Source organism: Rhinoraja longicauda, chromosome 7, assembly GCF_053455715.1.
Source record: "Rhinoraja longicauda isolate Sanriku21f chromosome 7, sRhiLon1.1, whole genome shotgun sequence".
Taxonomy (NCBI): Eukaryota; Metazoa; Chordata; class Chondrichthyes; order Rajiformes; family Arhynchobatidae; genus Rhinoraja; species Rhinoraja longicauda.
In genome coordinates, this window is record NC_135959.1 from 74,564,405 (window position 1) to 74,588,718 (window position 24,314).

At 49.0% G+C, this 24,314-nt stretch overlaps 1 protein-coding gene across 1 annotated transcript in view; it reads right to left on the minus strand.

The window, feature by feature from the left end:
- The window catches only part of myo16 (myosin XVI), a 249,127-nt gene that overhangs the window by 194,185 nt on the left and 30,628 nt on the right, over nucleotides 1–24,314 (minus strand). Inside the window, exons 3-4 of the mRNA XM_078402895.1 lie at nucleotides 17,149–17,219; nucleotides 14,510–14,653 (exon numbers count right to left, since the gene is read on the minus strand). Of these exons, the coding sequence (XP_078259021.1) occupies nucleotides 14,510–14,653; nucleotides 17,149–17,219 (215 nt within the window). The remainder of the gene's footprint in view (nucleotides 1–14,509; nucleotides 14,654–17,148; nucleotides 17,220–24,314) is intronic.

The window sequence follows — 24,314 nt, forward strand, 5'->3', positions numbered from 1 at the left end:
GTCTGTCTGTCTGTCTGTCTGTCTGTCTGTCTGTCTGTCTGTCTGTCTGTCTGTCTGTCTGTCTGTCTGTCTGTCTGTCTGTCTGTCTGTCTGTCTGTCTGTCTGTCTGTCTGTCTGTCTGTCTGTCTGTCTGTCTGTCTGTCTGTCTGTCTGTCTGTCTGTCTGTCTGTCTGTCTGTCTGTCTGTCTGTCTGTCTGTCTGTCTGTCTGTCTGTCTGTCTGTCTGTCTGTCTGTCTGTCTGTCTGTCTGTCTGTCTGTCTGTCTGTCTGTCTGTCTGTCTGTCTGTCTGTCTGTCTGTCTGTCTGTCTGTCTGTCTGTCTGTCTGTCTGTCTGTCTGTCTGTCTGTCTGTCTGTCTGTCTGTCTGTCTGTCTGTCTGTCTGTCTGTCTGTCTGTCTGTCTGTCTGTCTGTCTGTCTGTCTGTCTGTCTGTCTGTCTGTCTGTCTGTCTGTCTGTCTGTCTGTCTGTCTGTCTGTCTGTCTGTCTGTCTGTCTGTCTGTCTGTCTGTCTGTCTGTCTGTCTGTCTGTCTGTCTGTCTGTCTGTCTGTCTGTCTGTCTGTCTGTCTGTCTGTCTGTCTGTCTGTCTGTCTGTCTGTCTGTCTGTCTGTCTGTCTGTCTGTCTGTCTGTCTGTCTGTCTGTCTGTCTGTCTGTCTGTCTGTCTGTCTGTCTGTCTGTCTGTCCGTCCGTCCGTCCGTCCGTCCGTCCGTCCGTCCGTCCGTCCGTCCGTCCGTCCGTCCGTCCGTCCGTCCGTCCGTCCGTCCGTCCGTCCGTCCGTCCGTCCGTCCGTCCGTCCGTCCGTCCGTCCGTCCGTCCGTCCGTCCGTCCGTCCGTCCGTCCGTCCGTCCGTCCGTCCGTCTGTCTGTCTGTCTGTCTGTCCGTCCTTTCTTCTTTTTTATTATTTTTAATATGTGTTAAAAGTATGATTTAGTGTTCCTTGGTTTGTTTTATGTGGGGGGTGGGGGGAGGAGAATCTCTCACCTCGACGGAGATGTGATTTGTCTCCGTGTCGTATCTCCGTCCCCACTGCGGCCTAACGTCGAGGAGTTGGCGGCCTTTCCTGGAGACCGGCCCGGCGCTTCAAGTCTGCGGGACTTTAACATCGCGGAGCTTACGATCCCTTTGCCAGGGACTGAAGCTCCAACTGCGGGGCCTGTGGACTTTAACACCGTGAAGCCCGCCGTCTCTGGTAAGAAGAGGCCGACTCGGGAGCTCCATGCCGCGGAAAGAGTTTCAACCGCCCTGATGCCGGAGGTTCGATCATCCCGATGGGGGCTTCGATCGTCGGCTGCAGGGGCTTTGATCGCCCCGACTGCGGACGGTTCAACAGCCCCGACCGCGGGTGAACAAAGAGGAAGATGGTTGAACTTTATTACCTTCCATCACAGTGAGGAATGTGGAATCCGCTGTGGTGGATGTTTATGTTAAATGTTACGTTATGTGGCTGTGTGTCTTGTTGCTTTACACTTAGTATGGCTGTATGGTAACTCACATTTCACTGTACCTTAATTGGTACATGTGACAATAAACTGATCTTGAAACCTTGAACTGCTGATGCTGGTTTAAACTGAAAATAGACACAAAATGCTGGAGTAACTCAGCGGGACAGGCAGCATCTCTGGAGAGAAGGAATGGGTGACGTTTTGGGCCAAGACCCTTCTTAAGACCCTGTATTGATAGTCAATACTTGTTAGTCCCAGTGCTTGTTAGTCCCTTCGAAAGAAAATTGAGTTTGAAGAAGGGTTCTGACCCAGAACACCACCTGTCTATTCTCTCCACAGATTCGAGGACCTTTGGAGGTCAGGCAACACCTGGAGGCTGGGGAGTGTATAAGATTATGAGAGGAATAGATAGGGTGAATGCACATAATCCTTTACGCAGGTCATCCAAAAATGTCATTAAGCTGTAAAGAGTGCAGAGAGGATATTGGCAGGACTTGATTGCCTGGGCCATGGGGAGAGATTGGGCTTATTCCTTGCAATGTAGATGACTGAGGTGTAATCTTATAGAGGTTTGAGGTGAGAGTGGGAAAGATTGAAAAGAAACCTAAGGGGTAACCTTTTCACACAGAGGGTGGTAGGTATTTGGAATGAGTTGCCAGGTGAAGTAGTTGAGGAGCATTATTTGCAAGATATTTGGATATGGATAGGAAAGGTTGAGAGGGATATGGGCCATAAGCAGGCAAATGGGATGAGCTGAGATGGGCCTCATGGTTAGGGTCGCCAACTGTCCTGTATTTGCCGGGACATCCCGTATATTGGGCTAAATTGGTTTGTCCCATACGGGACCGCCCTTGTACTGTATTAGGCTCGCGGGGCGCTGTAGGCCCGGACACTGTAGGTCCGAGGGCCGCTGTAGGCCTGGACCATGTAGGCCCGGATAATGTAGGCCCGGAAACTGTAGGCCCAGGGGGGGGTTGCGCTGTAGGCCCAGACACTGTAGGCCCGAGGGCCACTGTAGGCCCGGACAGTGTAGGCCCGAGGGCCACTGTAGGCCCGGACAGTGTAGGTCCGGACACTGTAGGCCCGGGCTGGGGGGGAGGGGGTGCACTGTAGGCCCGGACAGTGTTTTGGCCTGGACAGTGTAGGCCTGGACACTGTAGGCCCGGGGGCCACTGTCGGCCCAGACAGTGTAGGCCCGGAGGCCCGGGCGCTGCCATTGGTGGAGCGGGAGCACGTGGCCGCTGGCTGGGTGATATCACATGGGGCACGGTGCGGTGACATCACCTTTTGGCCCTTATTTGGGAGTGAGTAAGTTGGCAACCCTAGTCATGGTCGACATGAATGAGTTGGGCCAAGGGGCCTGTTTTCATGCTGTCTGACTCCATGACTCAATTTGCTGCTTTCTGATCCATATGATCTGTTCTATAAAGGCATCTACACCCAGATATGAATCACATTCTGTGAGGTTCTGAGTTAAAATGTGTTTCACATTGCAGTACAGACATCAGCAAGATTTAAATCACTATTTGTTGATGTTACTATTTTTTATTTGATGACATTGAACCTACCTATTCCCACAACTCAGGTTTTATTAACATTATTATCAAACCTAACTGGTTTATTTAATCTCCTTTGGGAAAACATTAGAGATGCTCCAGAATAATTCAAATCATCATCCCAATTTTATCGCTAGTATTTTACATACACCGTACATAAGATATGCTTATTCAGCACAAATAAATCACAGATTTTTAAGAAAAAAACTCTCTCCTCACTGATTCTTCAATATTCTTTCGTATGGTAAAGACATTTTGAGCTGAAGTTACAAAACTTTATTAAGTTAGCATTCTTAAACATGTGAATGATGTTTTAATGGAGCAATGTGGTATAAAATGGCTATGTTTTAACATGCCACCCAACTCCATTGATTGATAACAGATTTTGTATTGAGTGGTGTAGCGACAATAAAGATTGGTCCTGGGAGTCGAACCCTCAGATTGGCCAGCAAGGTCACGTGTGGGTGCCACCGTAGGGATTGGTCCAGGGAGTTGAGCCCGCTGATTGGACAGTGACATCACGTGTGGTTTTGGCGCCCAAAACCAGTCAGTTAGGAGACTTCTTCGAAGTGAACAGTTAGAGTTAATGGTTGTCTGTAATCTCGTTCGTTATACTTTGTAATCGAATGTTGCTGTCGCAATAAACTTCTTTAACAAAGAACGAGCCTCCAGACTCGCCATATTGGTGACCCCGACGTGATCCAGCCGATCACCTACCATGGGTTGTCTTTGGTTCCTACGCCCGGCACACCACAGCTAAACACGGTCAGCGTTCACCTTCCGCCGTTTTGGGCACATCAACCACAATCTTGGTTTGTCCATGCCGAAGCTCAGTTTCACCTAAGAAACATCTCGACGGACGAGACAAAGTACTATTACCTCGTCAGTGCTCTACCGCCGGAGATGTCCGCGCGGGTGATGTGGTTCATCATCGCTCCTCCTGCAGAAGGCAAGTACGAGGCACTGAAGGTACTCTTGTTACGAACCTTCGGATTCAGTAGGCATGACCGAGCTAAGAGGCTTATGCACCTACCGGATCTCGGAGATCGGTTGCCGTCCGCCCTCATGGCCGAAATGTTGGCGCTGGCAGGTGAACACACGGATTGCCTCATGTTCGAGCAGGCATTCCGAGAGCAGCTTCCCGAAGATGTCAAGCTCATGCTCACGGATTGTTCTTTTAAGGACCCCGTGGCATATGCGGAGAAAGCTGATGCGCTCATGGCATCCAAATCAAAAAGAAACAGTTCTATCAACAAGGTCTCGGCATCAGCAGGCAGCCCGCAGTGGCACCAAGATGGCGCCGCGTCTCCCGCCATTTCTCCAAAAGGATCCGCACAAGCGCGGCTGGTGTTACTATCATATATGATGGGGTGGAGAAGCCCGCAACTGCCGCTCACCTTGCACCTTCTCGGGAAATGCCTCGGCCGATCGTACATAGAGGCGGTCGCGATTGGCCAGAATCGATGCCTCTACGTCCGAGATCGATTCACGGACATGGAATTTTTGGATGACACGGGAGCCATAGTCAGCATCGTGCCGCCGACCGACCTCGGGTAAGAAAGGGCTTACCCTCATCGCGGTTAACGGCAGCCCCATCCGCACGTATGGTACGCGGACAATGTCCCTGGCTTTCGGCACCCGCACGTACGAATGGCCATTCATCATCGCGGAAGTCGGTCAGGCGATCCTGGGTGCAGATTTCCTCTGGGCCTTTTCACTAGTCCCCGATAACGGCCTTCGACCCTCCGCCAGCATCGATGAGCTCGCCGCTCCACCGGCCGCCACCCCGCCCAGCCCGACTGTACAGGCCGTCGTCGCGGCCCCCGACCCCTATGCTGCGGTCCTGGCGGAGTTTCCGGAGCTGCTCGTTCAGCGGTTCGACGCCCCTTCTGCCTGGCATGGCGTAGTCCACCACATCCGCACCGAGGGACCCCCCGTCTTCGCTAGGACCAGGAGGTTACCGCCCGACAAACTGGTGGTGGCGCGGGCAGAATTCCGGAAGATGGAACAAATGGGCATTGTCCGCCCGTCCGACAGCCCATGGACCTCGCCGTTGCATATGGTCTCCAAAGCATCTGGGGGGTGGAGACCATGCGGCGATTACCGGCGCCACAATGCCATCACCACGCCCGACCGCTACCCCATACCGCACCTCCAGGACTTCTCGTCTGGGCTGGAAGGTTCCGTGGTTTTCTCCAAGATCGATTTGGTGCGGGGCTACCACCAGATCCCTGTGCGCCCGGAGGACATACCAAAGACTGCCACGATCACTCCGTTCGGGTTGTTCGAATGGTTGCGCATGCCTTTCGGTTTAAAGAACGCGGCACAGGCTTTCCAGCGACTCATGGACCATGTTGGTCGAGATTTGCCTTTCGTTTTCATTTATTTAGATGATATCCTGGTCGCCAGCCGCTCGGAGCAGGAACACCGGGCCCACTTGCGGACCGTGTTCCGGCGGCTCCAAGACCACGGGCTCACCATCCAACCCTCCAAGTGTCAATTTGGCCTCCATTCTATTGATTTCTTAGGACACCGAATCACCCCTGCCGGCGCCACCCCTTTGCCCGGGAAGGTGGAGGCTGTCCGTGCATTCCCGCGGCCCACCACAGTGAAGGGGTTGCAGGAGTTCGTGGGCATGGTGAACTTCTACCATAGGTTCGTCCCGGCAGCAGCACGGGTCATGCGTCCGCTCTTCCAGTGTCTCGCGGGCAAACCTGTGGAATTAGAATGGTCCCCGGCCGCTGAGACGGCCTTTGAGGCAGCTAAAGTAGCTCTGGCAGACGCCACCATGCTCGTCCACCCGAGCGCCTCCGCCCCCACGGCCCTGACGGTCGATGCGTCGGACGTGGCGGTGGGAGGGGTTTTGGAACAGCAGGTGGGTGGCCTTTGGCAGCCATTGGCGTTTTTCATTCAACAGCTGAGTTCGGCTGAGCGGAAGTACAGCGCCTTTGACCGAGAGCTTCTGGCTCTCTATTTAGCTGTCCGTCACTTTCGCTATTTCCTAGAAGGCTGCCCATTTGTGGCCTTTACGGACCACAAACCGTTGACTTTTGCTTTTTCCAAATTGTCCGACCCATGGTCGTCCCGCCAGCAGCGGCACCTGACTGCCATCTCTGAGTTTACCACCGACGTCCGTCATGTCGCGGGTAAGCTTAATGCCGTTGCTGATGCCCTGTCCAGGCCAGCCGTTTCCCCCATTTCAGCGGTGGGCTGCGAGGTGGATCTCCAGGAGCTTGCGGAGGCACAGCGCCTGGCAGACACTGCCTCGGCATACCAGTCCGCCATTTCAGGGTTGAAGTTGGCCCAGGTGGCCTGCGGGCCTGAGGGTACAAAAGTCTGGTGTGATGTTTCCCTTCCCCGCCCCAGGCCGGTGGTTCCGGCCGCCCTCCAGCGCTGGGAGTTTGATGCCATTCACGGGCTGGCGCACCCGTCCATCCGCTCCACCTCTGCCATAGTGGCCGCTCAGTATGGCCTGCGAAAGCAGGTAGCCGCTTGGGCCCGTTCCTGCGTTCCCTGCCAGACCGCTAAAGTTCACCGCCATGTTCAACCCCCGGTGCAGGAGTTTGCGGTTCCTGCGGTCCGTTTTTTCCATATTCATGTTGATTTAGTCGGACCTTTACCTTCCTCCCGGGGCTACACTCATCTGCTCACGGTGGTTGACCGATTCACCCGGTGGCCGGAGGCCTTCCCGTTGTCCGATACCTCCGCTGCCTCTTGTGCCCGGGCCCACGCCCTCCATTGGGTGGCCCGTTTCGGTGTTCCGTCCGTCATTACCACTGACAGGGGATCCCAGTTCACCTCTGCCCTTTGGGCCACGCTGGCGGAGCTGTACGGCTCCCGGTTGCAGCAGACCATGGCATACCACCCACAGGCTAATGGGCTCGTGGAGAGGTTTCACAGGCAACTGAAGGCGGCCCTCAGTGCGCGGCTGGACGGCCCTGACTGGGCCCCTGGGTCCTTTTGGGCATCCGGACTGCTCCTAAGCAGGATCTCGGTGCTTCGTCCGCAGAAATGGTATATGGCTCGCCACTTCGAGTGCCCGGGGATTTCCTGCTGGAGTCCTCTGGTCAGCAGCCCTCGGTTCCGTTGGTTTTGGCATCACTCCGGGCGCGAGTGGGTTCCCTGGCTCCGGTTCCTACTTCGCGTCATGGGTGTCTCATGGTGCACGAACCGCCTGTCTTGAAGGACTGTGAGTTTGTATTTCTGCGTAAGGATGCCCATCGTTCCCCATTGCAGAGGGTCTATGAAGGGCCGTTCCGGGTTTTGCGTAAAGGGACGGTCACCTTCACCTTAGATGTGGGCGGCAGGAGTGAGCTCGTCTCTGTGTCCAGGCTCAAACCTGCGCACTTGGATCCAGACAGCCCTGTCCTGGTCGGCCAACCGCCCCGGCGAGGCCGTCCTCCTGCAGTTCCACCCGATCCGGGACCCCCCGCTCCTGTGGTTCCGGCTGCCCCTCTCCTTACTCGTTCTGGTCGTGAAATCCGGCTCCCTGCTAGGTTCCGTACCTTGGGTTCTGGGGGGGGGGTCATGTAGCGACCATAGAGATTGGTCCTGGGAGTCGAACCCTCAGATTGGCCAGCAAGGTCACGTGTGGGTGCGACCGTAGGGATTGGTCCAGGGAGTTGAGCCCGCTGATTGGACAGCGACGTCACGTGTGGTTTTGGCGCCCAAAACCAGTCAGTTGGGAGAGTTCTTCGAAGTGAACAGTTAGAATTAATGGTTGTCTGTAATCTCGTTCGTTATACTTTGTAATCGAATGTTGCTGTCGCAATAAACTTCTTTAACAAAGAACGAGCCTCCAGACTCGCCATAGTGGTTTTGGTACAAACTTGGACAATGAAGCATTTTTTAACATGGCCAAAATTTTGGGTGTGCTTACAAAAGCAAAAATCCACACCAAATACCAAAGTGATTTGTTTGACTCTTTTTTAGAAATAGCCCATAATATCTTTAACATGTGAATTCACTCATGATCGTTGATAGAGGAGGTACTGGCACAAAGCTTTTTATCGCCCGAAAGGCCCAGCAAGTGGATCTTGAGGGGGGACCACATTGAAGCTTACCGAATAGTGAAAGGCCTGCTTAGAGTGGATGGGGAGAGGACGTTTCCACTAGTGGGAGAGTCTAGCACCAGAATAGCCTCAGAATAAAACAGCGTACCTTTAGGAAGGAGATGAGGAGACATTTCTTTAGCGAGAGGGTGGTGAATCTGTGGGATTCTTTGCCACAGACAGCAAGAGATGGACAGGTTCTGGATTAGAACGGGTGTCAGGGTTGAAGGGCCGAATGGCCTACTCCTGCACCCATTGTCTATTGTCAGAGGTTATGGGACAAAGGCAGGAGAATGGGGTTGAGAGGGAAAGATAGATCAGCCATGATTGAATGGCGGTGTGGACTAGATGGGCCGAATGGCCTGTTTCTGCCCCTTGAACGTCTGAACTTCTGAAGTGATATGTGGATGCAGGTGTCGAGGAGTTCACTACAATCAGTCTGAAGAAGGATCCTGACCTGAATTAGAACAGAGATGAGGAGATGAGGAAGAACTTTTTCAGTCAGAGAGTGGTGAAGGTGTGGAATTCTCTGCCTCAGAAGGCAGTGGAGGCCAGTTCGTTGGATGCTTTCAAGAGAGAGCTGGATAGAGCTCTTAAGGATAGCGGAGTGAGGGGGTATGGGGAGAAGGCAGGAACAGGGTACTGATTGAGAGTGATCAGCCATGATCGCATTGAATGGCGGTGCTGGCTCGAAGGGCTGAATGGCCTACACCTGCACCTATTGTCTATTGTCTATTGTCTATTGAATCGTCGCCTGTCATGTTCTCCCGAGATGCTGCCTGATCCGCTGAGTTACTGCAGCACGTTGTGTCTTTTTGTTAATGATTAAAGTGGTAGAACAGGCTGGTCCAGACAATGCATTCACGTGTTTACTGAACAACAATAACCTTCAGTCGGAGTGCCTATCGACTACCTTTCACAGTTGCTACACAGCACCAGCATTCAGCTCATGCCTCATGACCTACTTTGCCAGCTATTTAATTAAAACAGCAGTCCGCCACACTACAGGACAAGATGAAGCATAATTGGCAAACCAGTGCAGCTCACAACCTTGACTACAGTATTGTCTTCTCTAACTTCAAGTAACCCTTGCTTTCCCTCCATCCCTCCCCCATCCTAGTTCTCCGACCAGTCTGACTGGCTCCCTGATTAAATTTTATCTCTATATGCTTCGTTGTCACCTTCCCCTAGCTAACAAAGATCTATTCTACATTCTCCTTAAATCCACATCCCCTTTGATGTCTCGTTTTCACACCTTACCCTTCCTTATCGCTGTGTCTCCCTCTCCCCTGAAGAAGGGTCTCGACCCGAAACATCACCCATTCCTTCTCTCCAGAGATGCTGCCTGTCCCGCTGAGTTACTCCAGCACTTTGTGTCCATCTTCGGTGTAAACCTGCAGTTCCTCCCTACACACGACCTTGTCCATTGGTTCAATACCAAGAGAAGAGGATGTTGGTAGCTGTTAGTGTGGCACTGCTGCACCCAGAATAGGGATGGAGCAGAGATCGCTGAATATGGCAATGTGTTTAAGGAGGAACTGATCTCCCGGTGGCTGAGCACTTCAACTCCCCCTCCCATTCCCAGTCTGACCTTTCTGTCATGGGCCTCCTCCAGTGCCATAGTGAGGCCCACCGGAAATTGGAGGAATAGCACCTCATATTTCGCCTGGGCAGTTTGCAGCCCAGTGGTACGAACATCGACTTCTCCAACTTTAGATAGTTCCTCTGTCCCTCCCGTCCCCTCCTCCTTCCCAGATCTCCCTCTATCTTCCTGTCTCCACCTATATCCTTCCTTTGTCCCGCCCATCCTGACATCAGTCTGAAGAAGGGTCTCGACCCGAAACGTCACCCATTCCTTCTCTCCCGAGATGCTGTCTGACCTGCTGAGTTACTCCAGCATTTTGTGAATCAATGACAATGTGTTTGTTCCATATCCTATATCCTCTTTCAATATCCAGTCTGAAGAACGGTCTCGACGTGAAACGTCACCCATTCCTTCTCTCCAGAGATGCCATCTGTCCCGCTGAGTTACTCCAGCATTTTGGGTCCATTTCCCTCAACCTCTTCTGATTTATCAAGCTAAACTTGCTGCACTCCTGCACCTCTGATGATTCCCTACCTGTCCATTACCTGATTCCCGAGCCTTTTATCCTCCAAGAAGTCCTATCGATGAGGCAGCCCCCAGGCAATCAGTTCAGGTCATCTCCAGGATTTGGATTATCAGCCACTGTCACCCCTTCCCCACCTGATTCCATCTGCCTTTTCTTTATCTCTACCTGGTTTCCAACCATTATCAATGAATCTCTGTGTCAATAGTCCCCTCTCCTCCCTGTAATCCCCCTCCCCCCCCCCCCACCGTCCACCCCAAAAAAAACAGGCACCATCTTCTTGTCAGTTCCACGCATCTGATACCACCTATCACATACAAGCTTTTTGTCTCATCATTCTGTTAAAGAAAACTTTAAACACACAATCGGACAAAGCAATCAAGACTTCATTTCAGAGCTTCAAGCACAGTGATAACTGCGAGCAATCTAGGAGATTGCTCAACGAACCAAAGATTCATCTACTTATACACAGAATTTCCCTTTGATATGTTGTTTACTGTAACAGGCACTTTAGCATTTTTCCTTCTTCTAAATGGTCTTATAACAATTATAGACAATAGACAACAGGTGCAGGAGGAGGCCATTCGGCCCTTCGAGCCAGCACCGCCATTCAATGAGATCATGGCCGATCATTCTCAATCAGTACCCCGTTCCTGCCTTCTCCCCATACCCCCTGACTCCGCTATCATTAAGAGCTCTATCCAGCTCTCTCTTGAATGCATTCAGAGAATTGGCCTCCACTGCCTTCTGAGGCAGAGAATTCCACGGATTCACAACTCTCTGACTGAAAAAGTTTTTCCTCATCTCAGTTCTAAATCGCCTACCCCTTATTCTTAAACTGTGGCCCCTGGTTCTGGACTCCCCCAACATTGGGAACATGTTTCCTGCCTCTAACGTGTCCAACCCCTTAATAATCTTATATGTTTCGATAAGATCTCCTCTCATCCTTCTAAATTCCAGTGTATACAAGCCTAGTCGCTCCACTTTCAATATGTTGTTTACTGTAGCAGTACCTTCTTCTAAATGGTCTTATAACAATTATAAACCATGCACGTCCACACAGCACGGTAAACACAGCCCATTAGAGATAAGCAAATGTCCTGTTACCCTTGCGACCTTATTTTATTGTTTTACGATTGCTATTTGCCTTCGACAACAGAGAACAGAATCTGACTGAAGTAGGCTGCTGTGTCAGTTACACATGCTCAGTTTCAACCTTGAAAGCACATCAATCATTATGACACATGAGCATTCAACTGCCTGTCCCAGTTAGGCGATGTTAAGGCGACTGCTGGCAACAAGGCTGTCGCCGCACGTTTGCCGGAGTGTCGCGGGCATGATCGTGAGAAGTCCTCAATGAGTCCAAGCAGATCTCGGCTCATCGCGGAAAAATCAAACTGTTCAAAATTTCCGGCGATCTGCTACGACTTTGACAGTTGTCGTAGTGTAAGAAAATAACTGCAGATGCTGGTACAAATTGAAGGTATTTATTCACAAAATGCTGGAGTAACTCAGCGGGTCAGGCAGCATCTCAGGAGAGATAGGAATGGGTGACGTTTCAGGTCGAGACCCTTCTTCAGACTGATGTCAGGGGAGCGGAACAAAGGAAGGATATAGGTGGAGACAGGAAGACAGAGGGAGAGCTGGGAAGGAGGAGGGGAAGAGAGGGACAGAGGAACTATCTAAAGTTGGAGAAGTCAATGTTCATACCGCCGGGCTGCAAGCTGCCCAAGTGAAATATGAGGTGCTGTTCCTCTAATTCCCGGTGGGCCTCACTATTACACTGGAGGAGGCCCATGACAGAAAGGTCAGACTGGGAGTGGGAGGGGGAGTTGAAGTGCTCAGCCACCGGGAGATCAGGTTGGTTAAGGCGGACTGAGCGCAGGTGTTGAGTGAACCGATCGCCGAGCCTGCGTTTGGTTTCGCCGATGTAAAGAAGTTGGCATCTAGAGCAGCGGATGCAATAGATGAGGTTGGAGGAGGTGCAGGTGAACCTCTGTCTCACCTGGAGAGACTGTTTGGGTCCTTGGATGGAGTTGAGGGGGGAGGTAAAGGGACAGGTGTTGCATCTCGTGCGGTTGCTGGGGAAAGTGCCCGGGGATGGGGTGGTTTGGGTAGGAAGGGACGAGTGGACCAGGGAGTTACAGAGGGAACGGTCTCTGCAGAACGCAGAGAGGGGAGGGGATGGGAAGATGTGGCCAGTGGTGGGGTCCCGTTGTAGGTGACGGAAATGTTGGCGGATGATTTGATTTGATGACAGTTGCCGGCAGTCGCCTTAAAAATCGCGTAACTGGGACAGGACCTTGAGGCACTCTGCCTGTCACCATCCCTTGCCGTCTTCTTGAAGCTTTGCAATTTATTTTTGACACCTCCCTTACACTTTAAATGCTGGAAACCTTCTCCCTACATTCACTCCTAATGCCGAGTGTCAACTTGAAATCCCTTTGCATCCGCAGATGCAGCCTGACTTGCTTTTGTTCTTGGAGCAGACTGATTGTGCTCCAGATTCCAGTATCGGAACCTCTTGTGTCTCCAAAACGCAACATGTGCCTGAATGTTACTTCTGTGACGTGTAGCAAGGAACTGCAGACGCTGGTTTAAACCGAAGACAGAAACAAAAGGCTGGAGTAGCTTGGCGGGTCAGACAACATCTCTGGAGAAAAGGAATAGGTGATGTTTCGGGTTGACTGGAGAAGGGTCTCGACACGAAACGTCACCCATTCCTTCTCTCCAGAGATGCTGTCTGACCCGCTGAGTTACTCCAGCTTTTTGTGTTACTTCTGTGATATTGAATAACATTAATTATGCAGAAATCAATTTTCACTGTGCCTGTGAGGCTTGCATTTGCTTGATATAAATCGTACTGCTTGACATAAAGCTCCTGATCAAGGCCCAGATGGGTTCTTCCTATGAATACCGAGGAAATTCAACATGTGTCCAGTGACTAGGGTTGCCAACTGTCCCGTATTAGCCGGGACATCTCATATATTGGGCTAAATTGGTTTGTACCGTATGGGACCGCCCTTGTCTTGTATTAGGCCCGGGAGGCACTGTAGGCCCGGACACTGTAGGCCCGGGGGCCGTGCAGGCCCGGACACTGTAGGCCCGGACACTATAGGCCCCGGACACTGTAGGCCCGGACAGTGTAGGCCGGAGGCCTGGGTGCCGCCTAATGGTGGTTGCGTACCATCCCGCCTCCCGGCCCGGGTGGCCGCCATTGGTGGAGCAGGAGCACGTGGCCACTGGCTGGGTGAGATCACGTGTGACGTCACCTTTAGTCCCTTATTTGGGAGTGAGAAAGTTGGCAAACCTTTTGCCAGTGACTCTTACAAATTCTACGGATGCGCCATAGAAAGAGGACAGTCAGGTTGCATCAGAGCCTGGATTACAAACCGCCCTGCACAAGACCACAAGAAATTGCAGAGAGTTGCAGATGTAGCCCAGTCCATCACACAAACCAGACTTCCCACCAAAAGCCAATGGATTCCACAGATTCACAACTCTCTGACTTAAGAAATTGCTCCTCAGCTTCTTCCTAAGGAACATTCTTTTATTCTGAGGCTATGACCTCTGGTCCTAGACTTTTCCATTAGTGGAAACATCCTCTCCACATCCACTGTATCCAGGCCTTTCATTATTCGGTAAGTTTCAATTGAGTCCCCTCTCATCCTTCTCAACTCCAGCTATTTGTATAAGACGTTGGTGAGACCGCAATTAGAGTATTGTGTTCCATTCTGGGCACCATGTTGTAGGAAAGATGTTGTTAAGCTGGAAAGGGTACAGAGAAGATTTACGAGGATGTTGCCAGGACTAGAGGGTGTGAGGGAGAGATTTAGTAGGCTGGGACTCTATTCATTGGAGCGCAGGAGGATGAAGAGTTATCTCATAGAGGTGCATAAAATCATGAGAGGAATAGACCGGCTAGATGTACAGAGTCTCTTGCCCAGAGTAGGGCAATCAAGGACATGAGGACATCGGCTTATGGTGAAGGGGAAAAGATTTAAGAGGAATCTGAGGGGTAACTTTTTCACACGAAGGGTGGTGGGTGTATGGAACAAGCTGCCAGAGGAGGTAGTTGAGGCTGGGACTATACCAACGTTTAAGAAACAGTTAGTCAGGTACATGGATAGGACAGGTTTTGAGGAATATGGACCAAACGCAGGCAGGTGGGTCTAGTGTAGCTGGGACATGTGGGCAAGTTGGGCTGCAGGGCCTGTTTCCACACTGTATCACTCTATGACCCTATCACTCTATGACTCGATGAAGTTGAGAGAGAACATTTTTAAACAGCTCTGATTGAGCTCTTAATCTGTGCTGTTAAGTCAGTGCCATTTGGAAAAGAGCCATGGTACTCACCAACATGAGGAGTAGGACAATATCGGGATTATCGCAAGCACATGCCACATGCAGCGTGGTCCACAGGTCTTCATCCTGGTGATTCACGTTTACTCCCTTTTCGATCAGAATCTCTGCAGCAAAGACGTTGTCATGTCGGGCACACTGTTTATGGGAGAGGGGAGCACATTAGGAATCATCTTCTGATTTCTTCTCATCACATGTCAAGTTGGTGAAAGTGTTGGAAATGTCAGCATGTGATGTTGCCCTTCATGAGTCGAGGGATGGATTTTGTGCAATAATGTTATCAGTGATCATGTTTTAAATTTGGACAATTTTACTTCACACAGAGAGTGGTTCATATATACGATATGATCCGATACGATACGATAGAACTTTATTTATCCCAGGAGGTATAGAAGTGTGAAAAACGCACACCTGAATCAGGGGCAGTTTCTTCCCAGCTGTTATCAGGCAATGAACCATCCTACCACAACCAGAGAGCAGTGCTGAACTACTATCTACCTCATTGGTAACCCTCGGACTATCCTTGTTCAGACTTTGCTGGCTTTACCTTGCACTAAACATTATTCCCTTATCATGTATCTGTACACTGTGAATGGATCGATTGTAATCGTGTATTGTCTTTCTGCCGACTGGACAGCACGCAACAAAAGCTTTTCACTGTACCTCGGTACACGTGACAATAAACTACTTCTTTCATTGTAATGCTTTACCTACTTGTTAGCTTTAACTTTTTGAAAGTACAATTAAATTATTGATAGCAATTTTCATATTTGACATAATGATATTTAAAGCGTGAAAGCTGTGAAAGCTGTCGGGTCATTTCAGAGACAGGGCAACTCTCACTTATCACAACAGCTCCCCAAGTGCCCGAGATACAGGCGGCCAGCGCAGTCAGCAGTGCACAGTCTCCACAGTGAAGGCTGGGGATGGCAGCAAGACCACCGGATCACCATAAGCTTAGTTTAGTTTAGTTTAGTTTAGTTTAGTTTAGTTTAGTTTAGTTTAGTTTAGTTTAGTTTAGTTTAGTTTAGTTTAGTTTAGTGCAGTTTAGTTTAGTTTAGTTTAGTTTAGTTTAGTTTAGTTTAGTTTAGTTTGGTTTAGCTTGGATTAGTTTAGTTTAGTTTGGTTTAGTTTGGTTTAGTTTCGATTAGTTCAGTTTAGTTTAGTTTAGATTTGTTCTGTTTAGTGTAGTTTGGATTAGTTTAGTTTAGTTTAGTTTGGATTAGTTTAGTTTAGTTTGGATTAGTTTAGATTAGCTTGGATTAGTTTAGTTTAGTTTAGTTTGGATTAGTTTAGTTTAGTTTAGTGTAGTTTGAATTAGTTTAGTTTAGATTTGTTCTGTTTAGTTTAGTTTGGATTAGTTTTGTTTAGCTTGGATTAGTTTAGTTTAGTTTAGCTTAATTTAGTTTGGATTAGTTTAGTTTGGGTTAGTTTAGTTTAGTTTAGTTTAGTTTAGTTTAGTTTAGTTTAGTTTAGTTTAGTTTAGTTTAGTTTAGTTTAGTTTAGTTTAGTTTGGATTAGCTTTGTTTAGTTTAGTTTGGAGATATAGCGTGGAAACACCGGGTCCGCACCGACCAGCGATCCCCACACATTAACACTACCCTACACACACTAGGGACAATTTACACTTATACCAAGCCAATTAACCTGCAAACCTGCACGTCTTCGGAGTGTGGGAGGAAACTGGAGAACCCGGAGAAAACCCACGTGGTCTTGGGGAGAACGTACAAACTTTGTACAGACAGCACCCGTAGTCGGGATCGAACCTGGGTCACCAGTGGTCAGATTGAACTTTTCTGGGATCGAATCTGGGTCTCCAGGTTCAAAAGATTGAACTTTTCTGGTTTGTATAATCACTGGAGAGGCGTGAAAGTGTTGGAATCCATAGGCTCAGAAATAATGAATAATTCAGATGAATTAATTCAGATTAATTAAAAATGTTATACGAATCTACTACTAAAACTGATTGGAAAATAATTCTTTGTGATCAATAAATTGTGATGGGTGTCAGGGGTTATGAGGTGAAGGCAGGAGAATGGGGTTGAGAGGGAACGATAGATCAGCCATGATTGAGTGGTGGAGCAGACACGATGGGCTGAATGGTCTTATTCTGCTCCTGGAACTTATGAATTTATATACATTAACAATTATTATCACTAATTTAGCAGACAAATGTTTGCATTTGTACTGGCAAATAGGTTTTGTGTCTTACCTCCTTAGTCTCTGCTCTCAGTAAGCTGTATTGATATCTCATATGGCTTCTCATATACCTCACATGTTAACTATACGATGGTATTTATTAAACACTAGACCAAGTGGACCTGTTGGGCCCAAACCTCTCCCAAACCTTGTCCTCCCCCCCTCCCCTCTCTCCTCAACCCCCCTCCCCTCTCCCTTCTCCCCCACTTCCCCCCTCCCCCTCCCCTCCTTTCAAACTTTGAAATGTGAATAACATTAAAAATATAGCACCGATTTCAATGAAACTACTTGCATTATCAGTAAAGTGACAATGTTGAGTAAGGTGGGCCTAAAATTGTTGCGCTATCGTGAACCGTTTTGGCAGAAGTTCAGTCACAAACAAGATAACAAACGAGAGTTTTAGTATATAGGTGGCACAAGATGCATGATCTTACCAGGTGCAGCAGAGAGCCTCCTGAGGAGATCAATGTATTGGGATCAGCACCATCCTTTAGTAGTTTCAGGACTGCAAGGGCATAAAAAATGAACAAAAATATTAGTCATTGATTCATGGAATCATTTCACACAGAAACGTCCTTCAGCCCAACACGTTCATGCCGACCAAGATACCCCATCTAAGCTAGTCCCATTTGCCTGTGTTCGGCCCATATCCTTCATGTGACCTTCATAGACAGTGGCCAACTACAATAGATTTTTACATCATCGGACTATTGTAGCCTGGGAGCACCGACAACCACAGCCATTTTATGATGATAGGCCTTCAGCCCTTGGAGTATATTCCACTATTGGCCATTGCCTTCAACCACTCCAGGTCTCATTGACGTCAGTCTCAATCAAACGAGGCATTGACATCAAGAGCATTGAATCTTGTTTCATCTCTGGCATCTAGCCCTCTGGTGCATGTTTAAGTTGTGATGGTGAGTGGTCCTATCAGGTATTGGTGAGCAGGTGCTTGGTAACCAAGTGCCACCGTGGCTGGAAGCACAGCTGGTTCTGGAGTGCATGTCTTTAGTACCACGGCTGGGATGTTGCCTGGTCTCATGGCCTTTGTTGTGCTCGTGCCCGCAGTTGATCCTGGTGAAATTAACTTGCTGGCTTTGTGATAATTGGGGTCCCACGATGAAGCCGAGATGGAGCATCTGTTCAGCATTGCTAACTGAGCACGGTTGCTTTTCTTTAGCACCTGCAGGCCAAGCCTTGTCATAGACAATAGACAATAGACAATAGACAATAGGTGCAGGAGTAGGCCATTCGGCCCTTCGAGCCAGCACCACCATTCAATGTGATCATGGCTGATCATTCTCAATCAGTACCCCATTCCTGCCCTCTCCCCATACCCCCTGACTCCGCTATCCTTAAGAGCTCTATCTAGCTCTCTCTTGAATGCATTCAGAGAATTGGCCTCCACTGCCTTCTGAGGCAGAGAATTCCACAGATTTACAACTCTCTGACTGAAAAAGTTTTTCCTCATCTCCGTTCTAAAGGATTCTTATTCTTAAACTGTGGCCCCTGATTTTGGACTCCCCCAACATTGGGAACATGTTTCCTGCCTCTAACGTGTCCAACCCCTTAATAATCTTAATAATCTTATATGTTTCGATAAGATCCCCTCTCATCCTTCTAAATTCCAGTGTATACAAGCCTAGTCGCTCCAGTCTTTCAACATAGAGTCATCATTGAGTTTAGTATAATTACAGCAACTGGGACTTGAAAATGGTGCCAAACTGGTGACACTGCATACTGACAAAAACAGACACAAGACACAACCCAGTCTGAAGAAGGGTCTCCTCCCGAAATGTCACCCATTCCTTCTCTCCAGAGATGCTGCCTGTCCCGCTGAGTTACCCCGGCTTTTTGTGTCTATCTTCGGTTTAACCAGCAACTGCAGTTCCTTCTTATACAGACTCTGTACACTGTCTCAGCGCACTACTGCTGTACACTTGTACTGTGTCTGAGATGCTTATCTAAGATGTATCGACGTGCTCATGTATAGTGATACTGGTACTGAACTGTGTACAAAAATGAACCTCACTGTACCTTCGGTACATGTGACAAATAAATACCATACCATAACATAATTTAGTTTAGGCTTACAGCATGGAAATAGGCCCTTAGGGCAACTGGGTCCATGCTGACCATCAAACACCCATTCATACGAGTTCAATGTGATCCCTTTTCTCATCCACTCTCCACACACCGGGGCAATTCAATTAATCTACAAACCCGTGCGTCTTTTGGATATGGGAGGGAACCGGAGCAGCTGAAGGAAAACAGGGAGAACATGCAAACTCCACACAGATAATGTAAATGTAAAGTAAATGTAAAAAACCTTTATTGTCACTACACAAAGTACAGCGAAATTAAAACAGTCCAGATAATGCAATCACACACAGCAGACAGTACAAAGGATAAACCTATATCCATAACAAGCTAAACCTAATCTACTGAATTAAACAAACTGACCTCTAATACAATATAGACAAAACAATTACAATACGGTCAAGGCAGTGTACAGTGCAATCAAGACAGCAAGTTATTGCACAGCAATGAGAGCTAACATATTGCAAATGCATCGGTAGTGCCGTTTAAAAAAAAAAAAAAAATACAATAATGTAATTAAATATAAGGTGCGGTCGGCTGTAACATGTAATAAGTTTAGCAAATGTTAAGCAATATAAGTGCAGTAGAAAGTAAACATGTATTAAATTGAGGCTTATGTTTTCTGACAAGTAACTGACAGTGTTCCGATCAGTTCCATTCAGTTTTATGTGAGTGTCTGGCAGTGTTCAGCTCACGTATGACACTGGGGTAGAAGCTGTTCTTGAGTCTATTAGTCCGTGATGTAATGGACCTGAACCGTCTACCAGAGGGCAACAGTTGGAGCAGCTGATGACCAGGGTGGGAAGGATCCCTCAGGATGTTGGCTGCTCTGCTGAGGCAGCGGACGGAGTAAAGTTCCTCTAGAGAGGGCAGTGGGCAACCAATGATTTTCTTTGCAGAGTTGATGACCCTCTGAAGGGCTTTCTTGTTTGCCTCTGAGCTGCTGGTGTACCACATAGAAATACAGTACGTCAGCACACTCTCGATGGTGCAACGGTAGAAAGTCACTAGCAGCTGCTCTTGCAGGTTGTTCTTCCTGAGGATCCTCAGAAAGTAGAGCCGCTGCTGTGCCTTTTTGACTGCCGCTATGGTGTTTGTGGTCCAGGAGAGATCCTCAGCAATATGCGTGCCCAGGAACTTGAAGGCAGGGACCCTGTCCACACAAACCCTGCTGATATGCAGTGGTGTGTAGCCCATATTGTGTCTTCGGAAGTCTATTATGAGTTCTTTTGTATTGGAAGGATTCAGAGCCAGATTGTTTTCCGCACACCATCCTATCAGTTTTTGGACTTCATCTCTGTAGGCTGTCTCGTCATCTCCTGAGACGAGTCCAACCACAGTCGTGTCATCCGCAAACTTGATGATGGTGCTGGTAGGATGAGTGGGGTTGCAGTCATGGGTGTAGAGGGCGTAGAGAAGGGGGCTCAACACGCATCCTTGAAGGCAGCCGGTGCTGATTGTGAGAGTGGAGGATGTGTGAGGGCCTAATCTGACCATCTGGGGCCGATTGGTCAGATAGCCCCCCCGAGGTCAGGTTTGAACCTGGGTCTCTGGTGCTGAAAGGCTGCAGCTCTACCAGCTGCCCAACTGTGGGGATGAAAATATTTTTGTTTAACCTCCTGTTTAATGGTCCACAATCCCTGCCATATAGATGTGGTGGGACAGCCAAGCATTCCATCTGATCCACAGGTCGTGAGATTCGTTAGCTTTGCACAAGTCATGCAGTTTTACTGTTTAGTGGGTGGTGCTGCGATGGCAGCCTCGCCTACAGTCTGTCTGTCTTTCTCATCTCTCTTGTTATTTTTAGTGTGTTTTAAAGTTTGTGTAAATGTTCTCTGCTTTGTTTTATGTGGGGGGTGGGGGAGTGGGTCGGGGGAAACATTTATTCAATCTCTTACCTTGCCGGAGATGCGATTGTTTTCCGGATCGTATCTCCGGTCGTTCTGTGACCTAACATCATGGAGCTGGAGGCCTTGCCTGGGACTGACTTTGAGCCTCACCACAGGGCCATGGACTTATCATCAGAGCCGATCCCTTGCCTGGGATCGACGCTCGAACCGCGGCCTGCAGACTTCACCATCGAGGAGCTCGCAGTCTCGGGTAGAGACCGATGTCGGGAGCTCCAAACGACGCAGAAGGTTTTGACCAGCCCCAGCCCGCGTCCGATCGCTCGGCGAGGGGGAGCTGAGATTCCCCCCCGATGCAGGAGCTTGATCGCCTTGATGCAGAGAGCCCGACCGCCCGGCTACGGGAGTCAAGATCGTCCCGTCAACGGAAGGTTCGAGGCCCCCGACCGCGGGTAAACAAAGAAGGGAGAGATTGAACTTTTTTTCATCTTCCATCACAGTGAGGAATGTGGAGGAGTCACTGTGGGGGATGTTCATGTTAAAATGTATTTTGTGTGTCCTGTTGCTTTTTATTGGTGTGACTGTACGGCAAATGAAATTCCTCGTATGTTGCAAAACACACTTGGCTAATAGAGTATGATTATGATGATGATGATGATGATGATTTAGTGCTGGGTTACCAGCTGACACTCCCATGGTTTTCGATGTGATTGTTCTGCTCACAGTGCACCCTTCCCCACCCCTCAGTGTAGCAGAGTCCATCACCAGGCGGATTGTAATGGTAGGGTGGGTATTTCAAGGCACGTTCTCCTACTTCCCTTGTCTCAACCTGTCTAAATAAGTCTTCCGTTCCTCCCCTTCCTCGGGAACTACGTTTTGTGAGTAGCTCGATGGAACTGCAAACAGAGGATGTGTTCAAACCTCTGCCTGATAATGAAGGGTTGAATAGACAATGCAACAAAAGTAACACAGCCAAGTACCAAAGTACCAATTATGTTACCATGGAATCTGAACAGCTTCATGCTGCATCGTTTTCAGTCTTATAACTCGGGAGGAAAGAAAAATATGTGAGGTCTTTATTCTTGTGGCCACAGTATTTTCACGGTGTTAGAGGTAACTTTATTGAAAGAGTCATGGAGTCATTCAGCGTGGAAACAGGCCCTTCAGCCCAACTTGCTCACAGTGACCAACATACCCCATCCACACTATTCCCACCTGCCTGCGTTTGCCCCAGACCCCTCTAAACTTGTCCTAGCCATGTACCTGCATAATTGTTTCTCAAACGTTTCAATAATCCCTGCCTCAACTACCTCCTCTGGCAGCACACTGATATTTATCAATAAGAGTTTCCCACCCTATATGATGATCTTGCGTGATACGAGTCAGACAACAACTTATTATCAGTCTGAAGAAGGGTCTCGACCCGAAATGTCACCCATTCCTTCTCTCCTGAGATGCTGCCTGACCCGCTGAGTTACTCCAGCATTTTGTGAATAAATACCTTCGATTTGTACATACAGCATCCGCAGTTATTTTCTTACACTTATTATTAGTGATCAGTTAACAATTCAAGATTCAAGATTCAATTTTTAATTGTCACCTGTACCAATTAAGGTACAGTGAAATTTGAGTTGCCATACTGTGAAAAGCAACAAGACACACAGCCACATAAGATAAAATTGAACATAAACATCCACCACAGCGGATTCCACATTCCTCAGTGTGATGGGAGGTAATAAAGTTCAAGATTACATGTCAGGCGGGCGTCAGTGGTTATGGGGAGAAGGCAGGAGAATTGGGGTTAGGAGGGAGAGATAGATCAGCCATGATTAAATGGGTGAGCAGACTTGATGGGCCAAATGGCCTAATTCTGCTCCTATCACTTATCACCTTATGACCTAGAAGATGGATCATTCATAAATAGTAGCACTAAGACCTTTCTACATGCTTAACGTGTTCCTTTTACATCAATGGAATTTAGCGTTGGATCATTTTTCCCCAAATCTTTCCGCAAATTTTTACTCTATACCACGTTTACTGTCATTAATATTCTTGATGATGGATGACCCAATACCAGGCAACAGCTGGCTCACTCGAGTACTATATAGACACAAACACTACACTTGGTCTGCCAAGGCATGCGGGATCTAACCATTGCTAACCATTTAAAAATGACTGGTGGAAAGGCTTGGTGGATGTGCAAAGATTGGGAGGGGGTGGGGGGGAGGGGAGTCAGTCTCAGACTACCCCATGACAGAAGGGGGAGGGGTTGTACAGTTTGATAGCCACAGGGAAGAAGGATCTCCTGTGGCGTTCTGTGCTGCATCTTGGTGGGACCAGTCTGTTGCTGAAGGTGCTCCTCAGGTTGACTAGTGTGTCATGGAGGGGGTGAGCTGTATTGTCCAGGATGCTCCACAGTTTGAGGAGCATCCTCCCCTCCAAGACCACCTCCCGTGAATCCAACTCCACCCAAAGAACTATGGACTTGTACCCCTAGAACCCTCTGCACTACAACACTCCCCAGGGCCTTACTTTGCATTGCGATCGTCGTTCCCTAGTTTAACTTCCTATAAAGCAACACATCGCATTTATCTGCATTCAACTCCATTAGCCATTTCCTCCGCCTATCTGATCAATATCCTGCTGTGATTTTTCATAGCCATTATCATTTTCTGTGACACCACCTGCTTTACTGTTATCTGCAACTTACAAATCGCACATTGTACATTCTCATCTAAATCATTGACATAAACAGCAATGGGCCCCATAACAATCGGCACGGTGGCACAGCGGTAGAGTTGCTGCCTTACAGCGAATGCAGTGCCGGAGACGCGGGTTCGATCTCGACTAAGGGCGCCGTCTGTACGGAGTTTGTACGTTCTCCCCGTGACCTACATGGGGTTTCTCCGAGATCTTCGGATTCCTCCCACACTCCAAAGACGTACAGGTTTGTAGGTTATTTATTCACAAAATGCTGGAGTAACTCAGCAGGTCAGGCAGCATCTCGGGAGAGAAGGAATGGGTGACGTTTCGGGTCGAGACCCTTCTTCAGACTGATGTCGGGGGTGGGACAAAGGAAGGATATAGGTGGAGACAGGAAGACAGAAGGAGATCTGGGAAGGAGGAGGGGAAGGGAGGGACAGAGGAGCTATCTGAAGTTGGAGAAGTCGACGTTCATACCACCGGGCTGCAAACTGCCCAGGCGAAATATGAGGTGCTGCTCCTCCAATTTCCGGCGGGCCTCACTATGGCACTGGAGGAGGCCCATGACAGAGAGGTCAGACTGGGAATGGGAGGGGGAGTTAAAGTGCTGGGCCACCGGGAGATCAGTTTTGTTAATGCGGACCGAGCGCAGGTGTTCAGCGAAGCGATCGCCGAGCCTGCGCTTGGTTTCGCCGATATAAATAAGTTGACATCTAGAGCAGCGGATACAATAGATGAGGTTGGAGGAGGTGCAGGTGAACTTCTGTCTCACCTGGAAAGACTGTTTGGGTCCTTTGATGGAGTTGAGGGGGGAGGTAAAGGGACAGGTGTTGCATCTCGTGCAGTTGCAGGGGAAAGTGCCCGGGGTTGGGGTGGTTTGGGTAGGAAGGGACGAGTGGACCAGGGAGTTACGGAGGGAACAGGTTTGTAGGTTAATTGGCTTTGTAAAT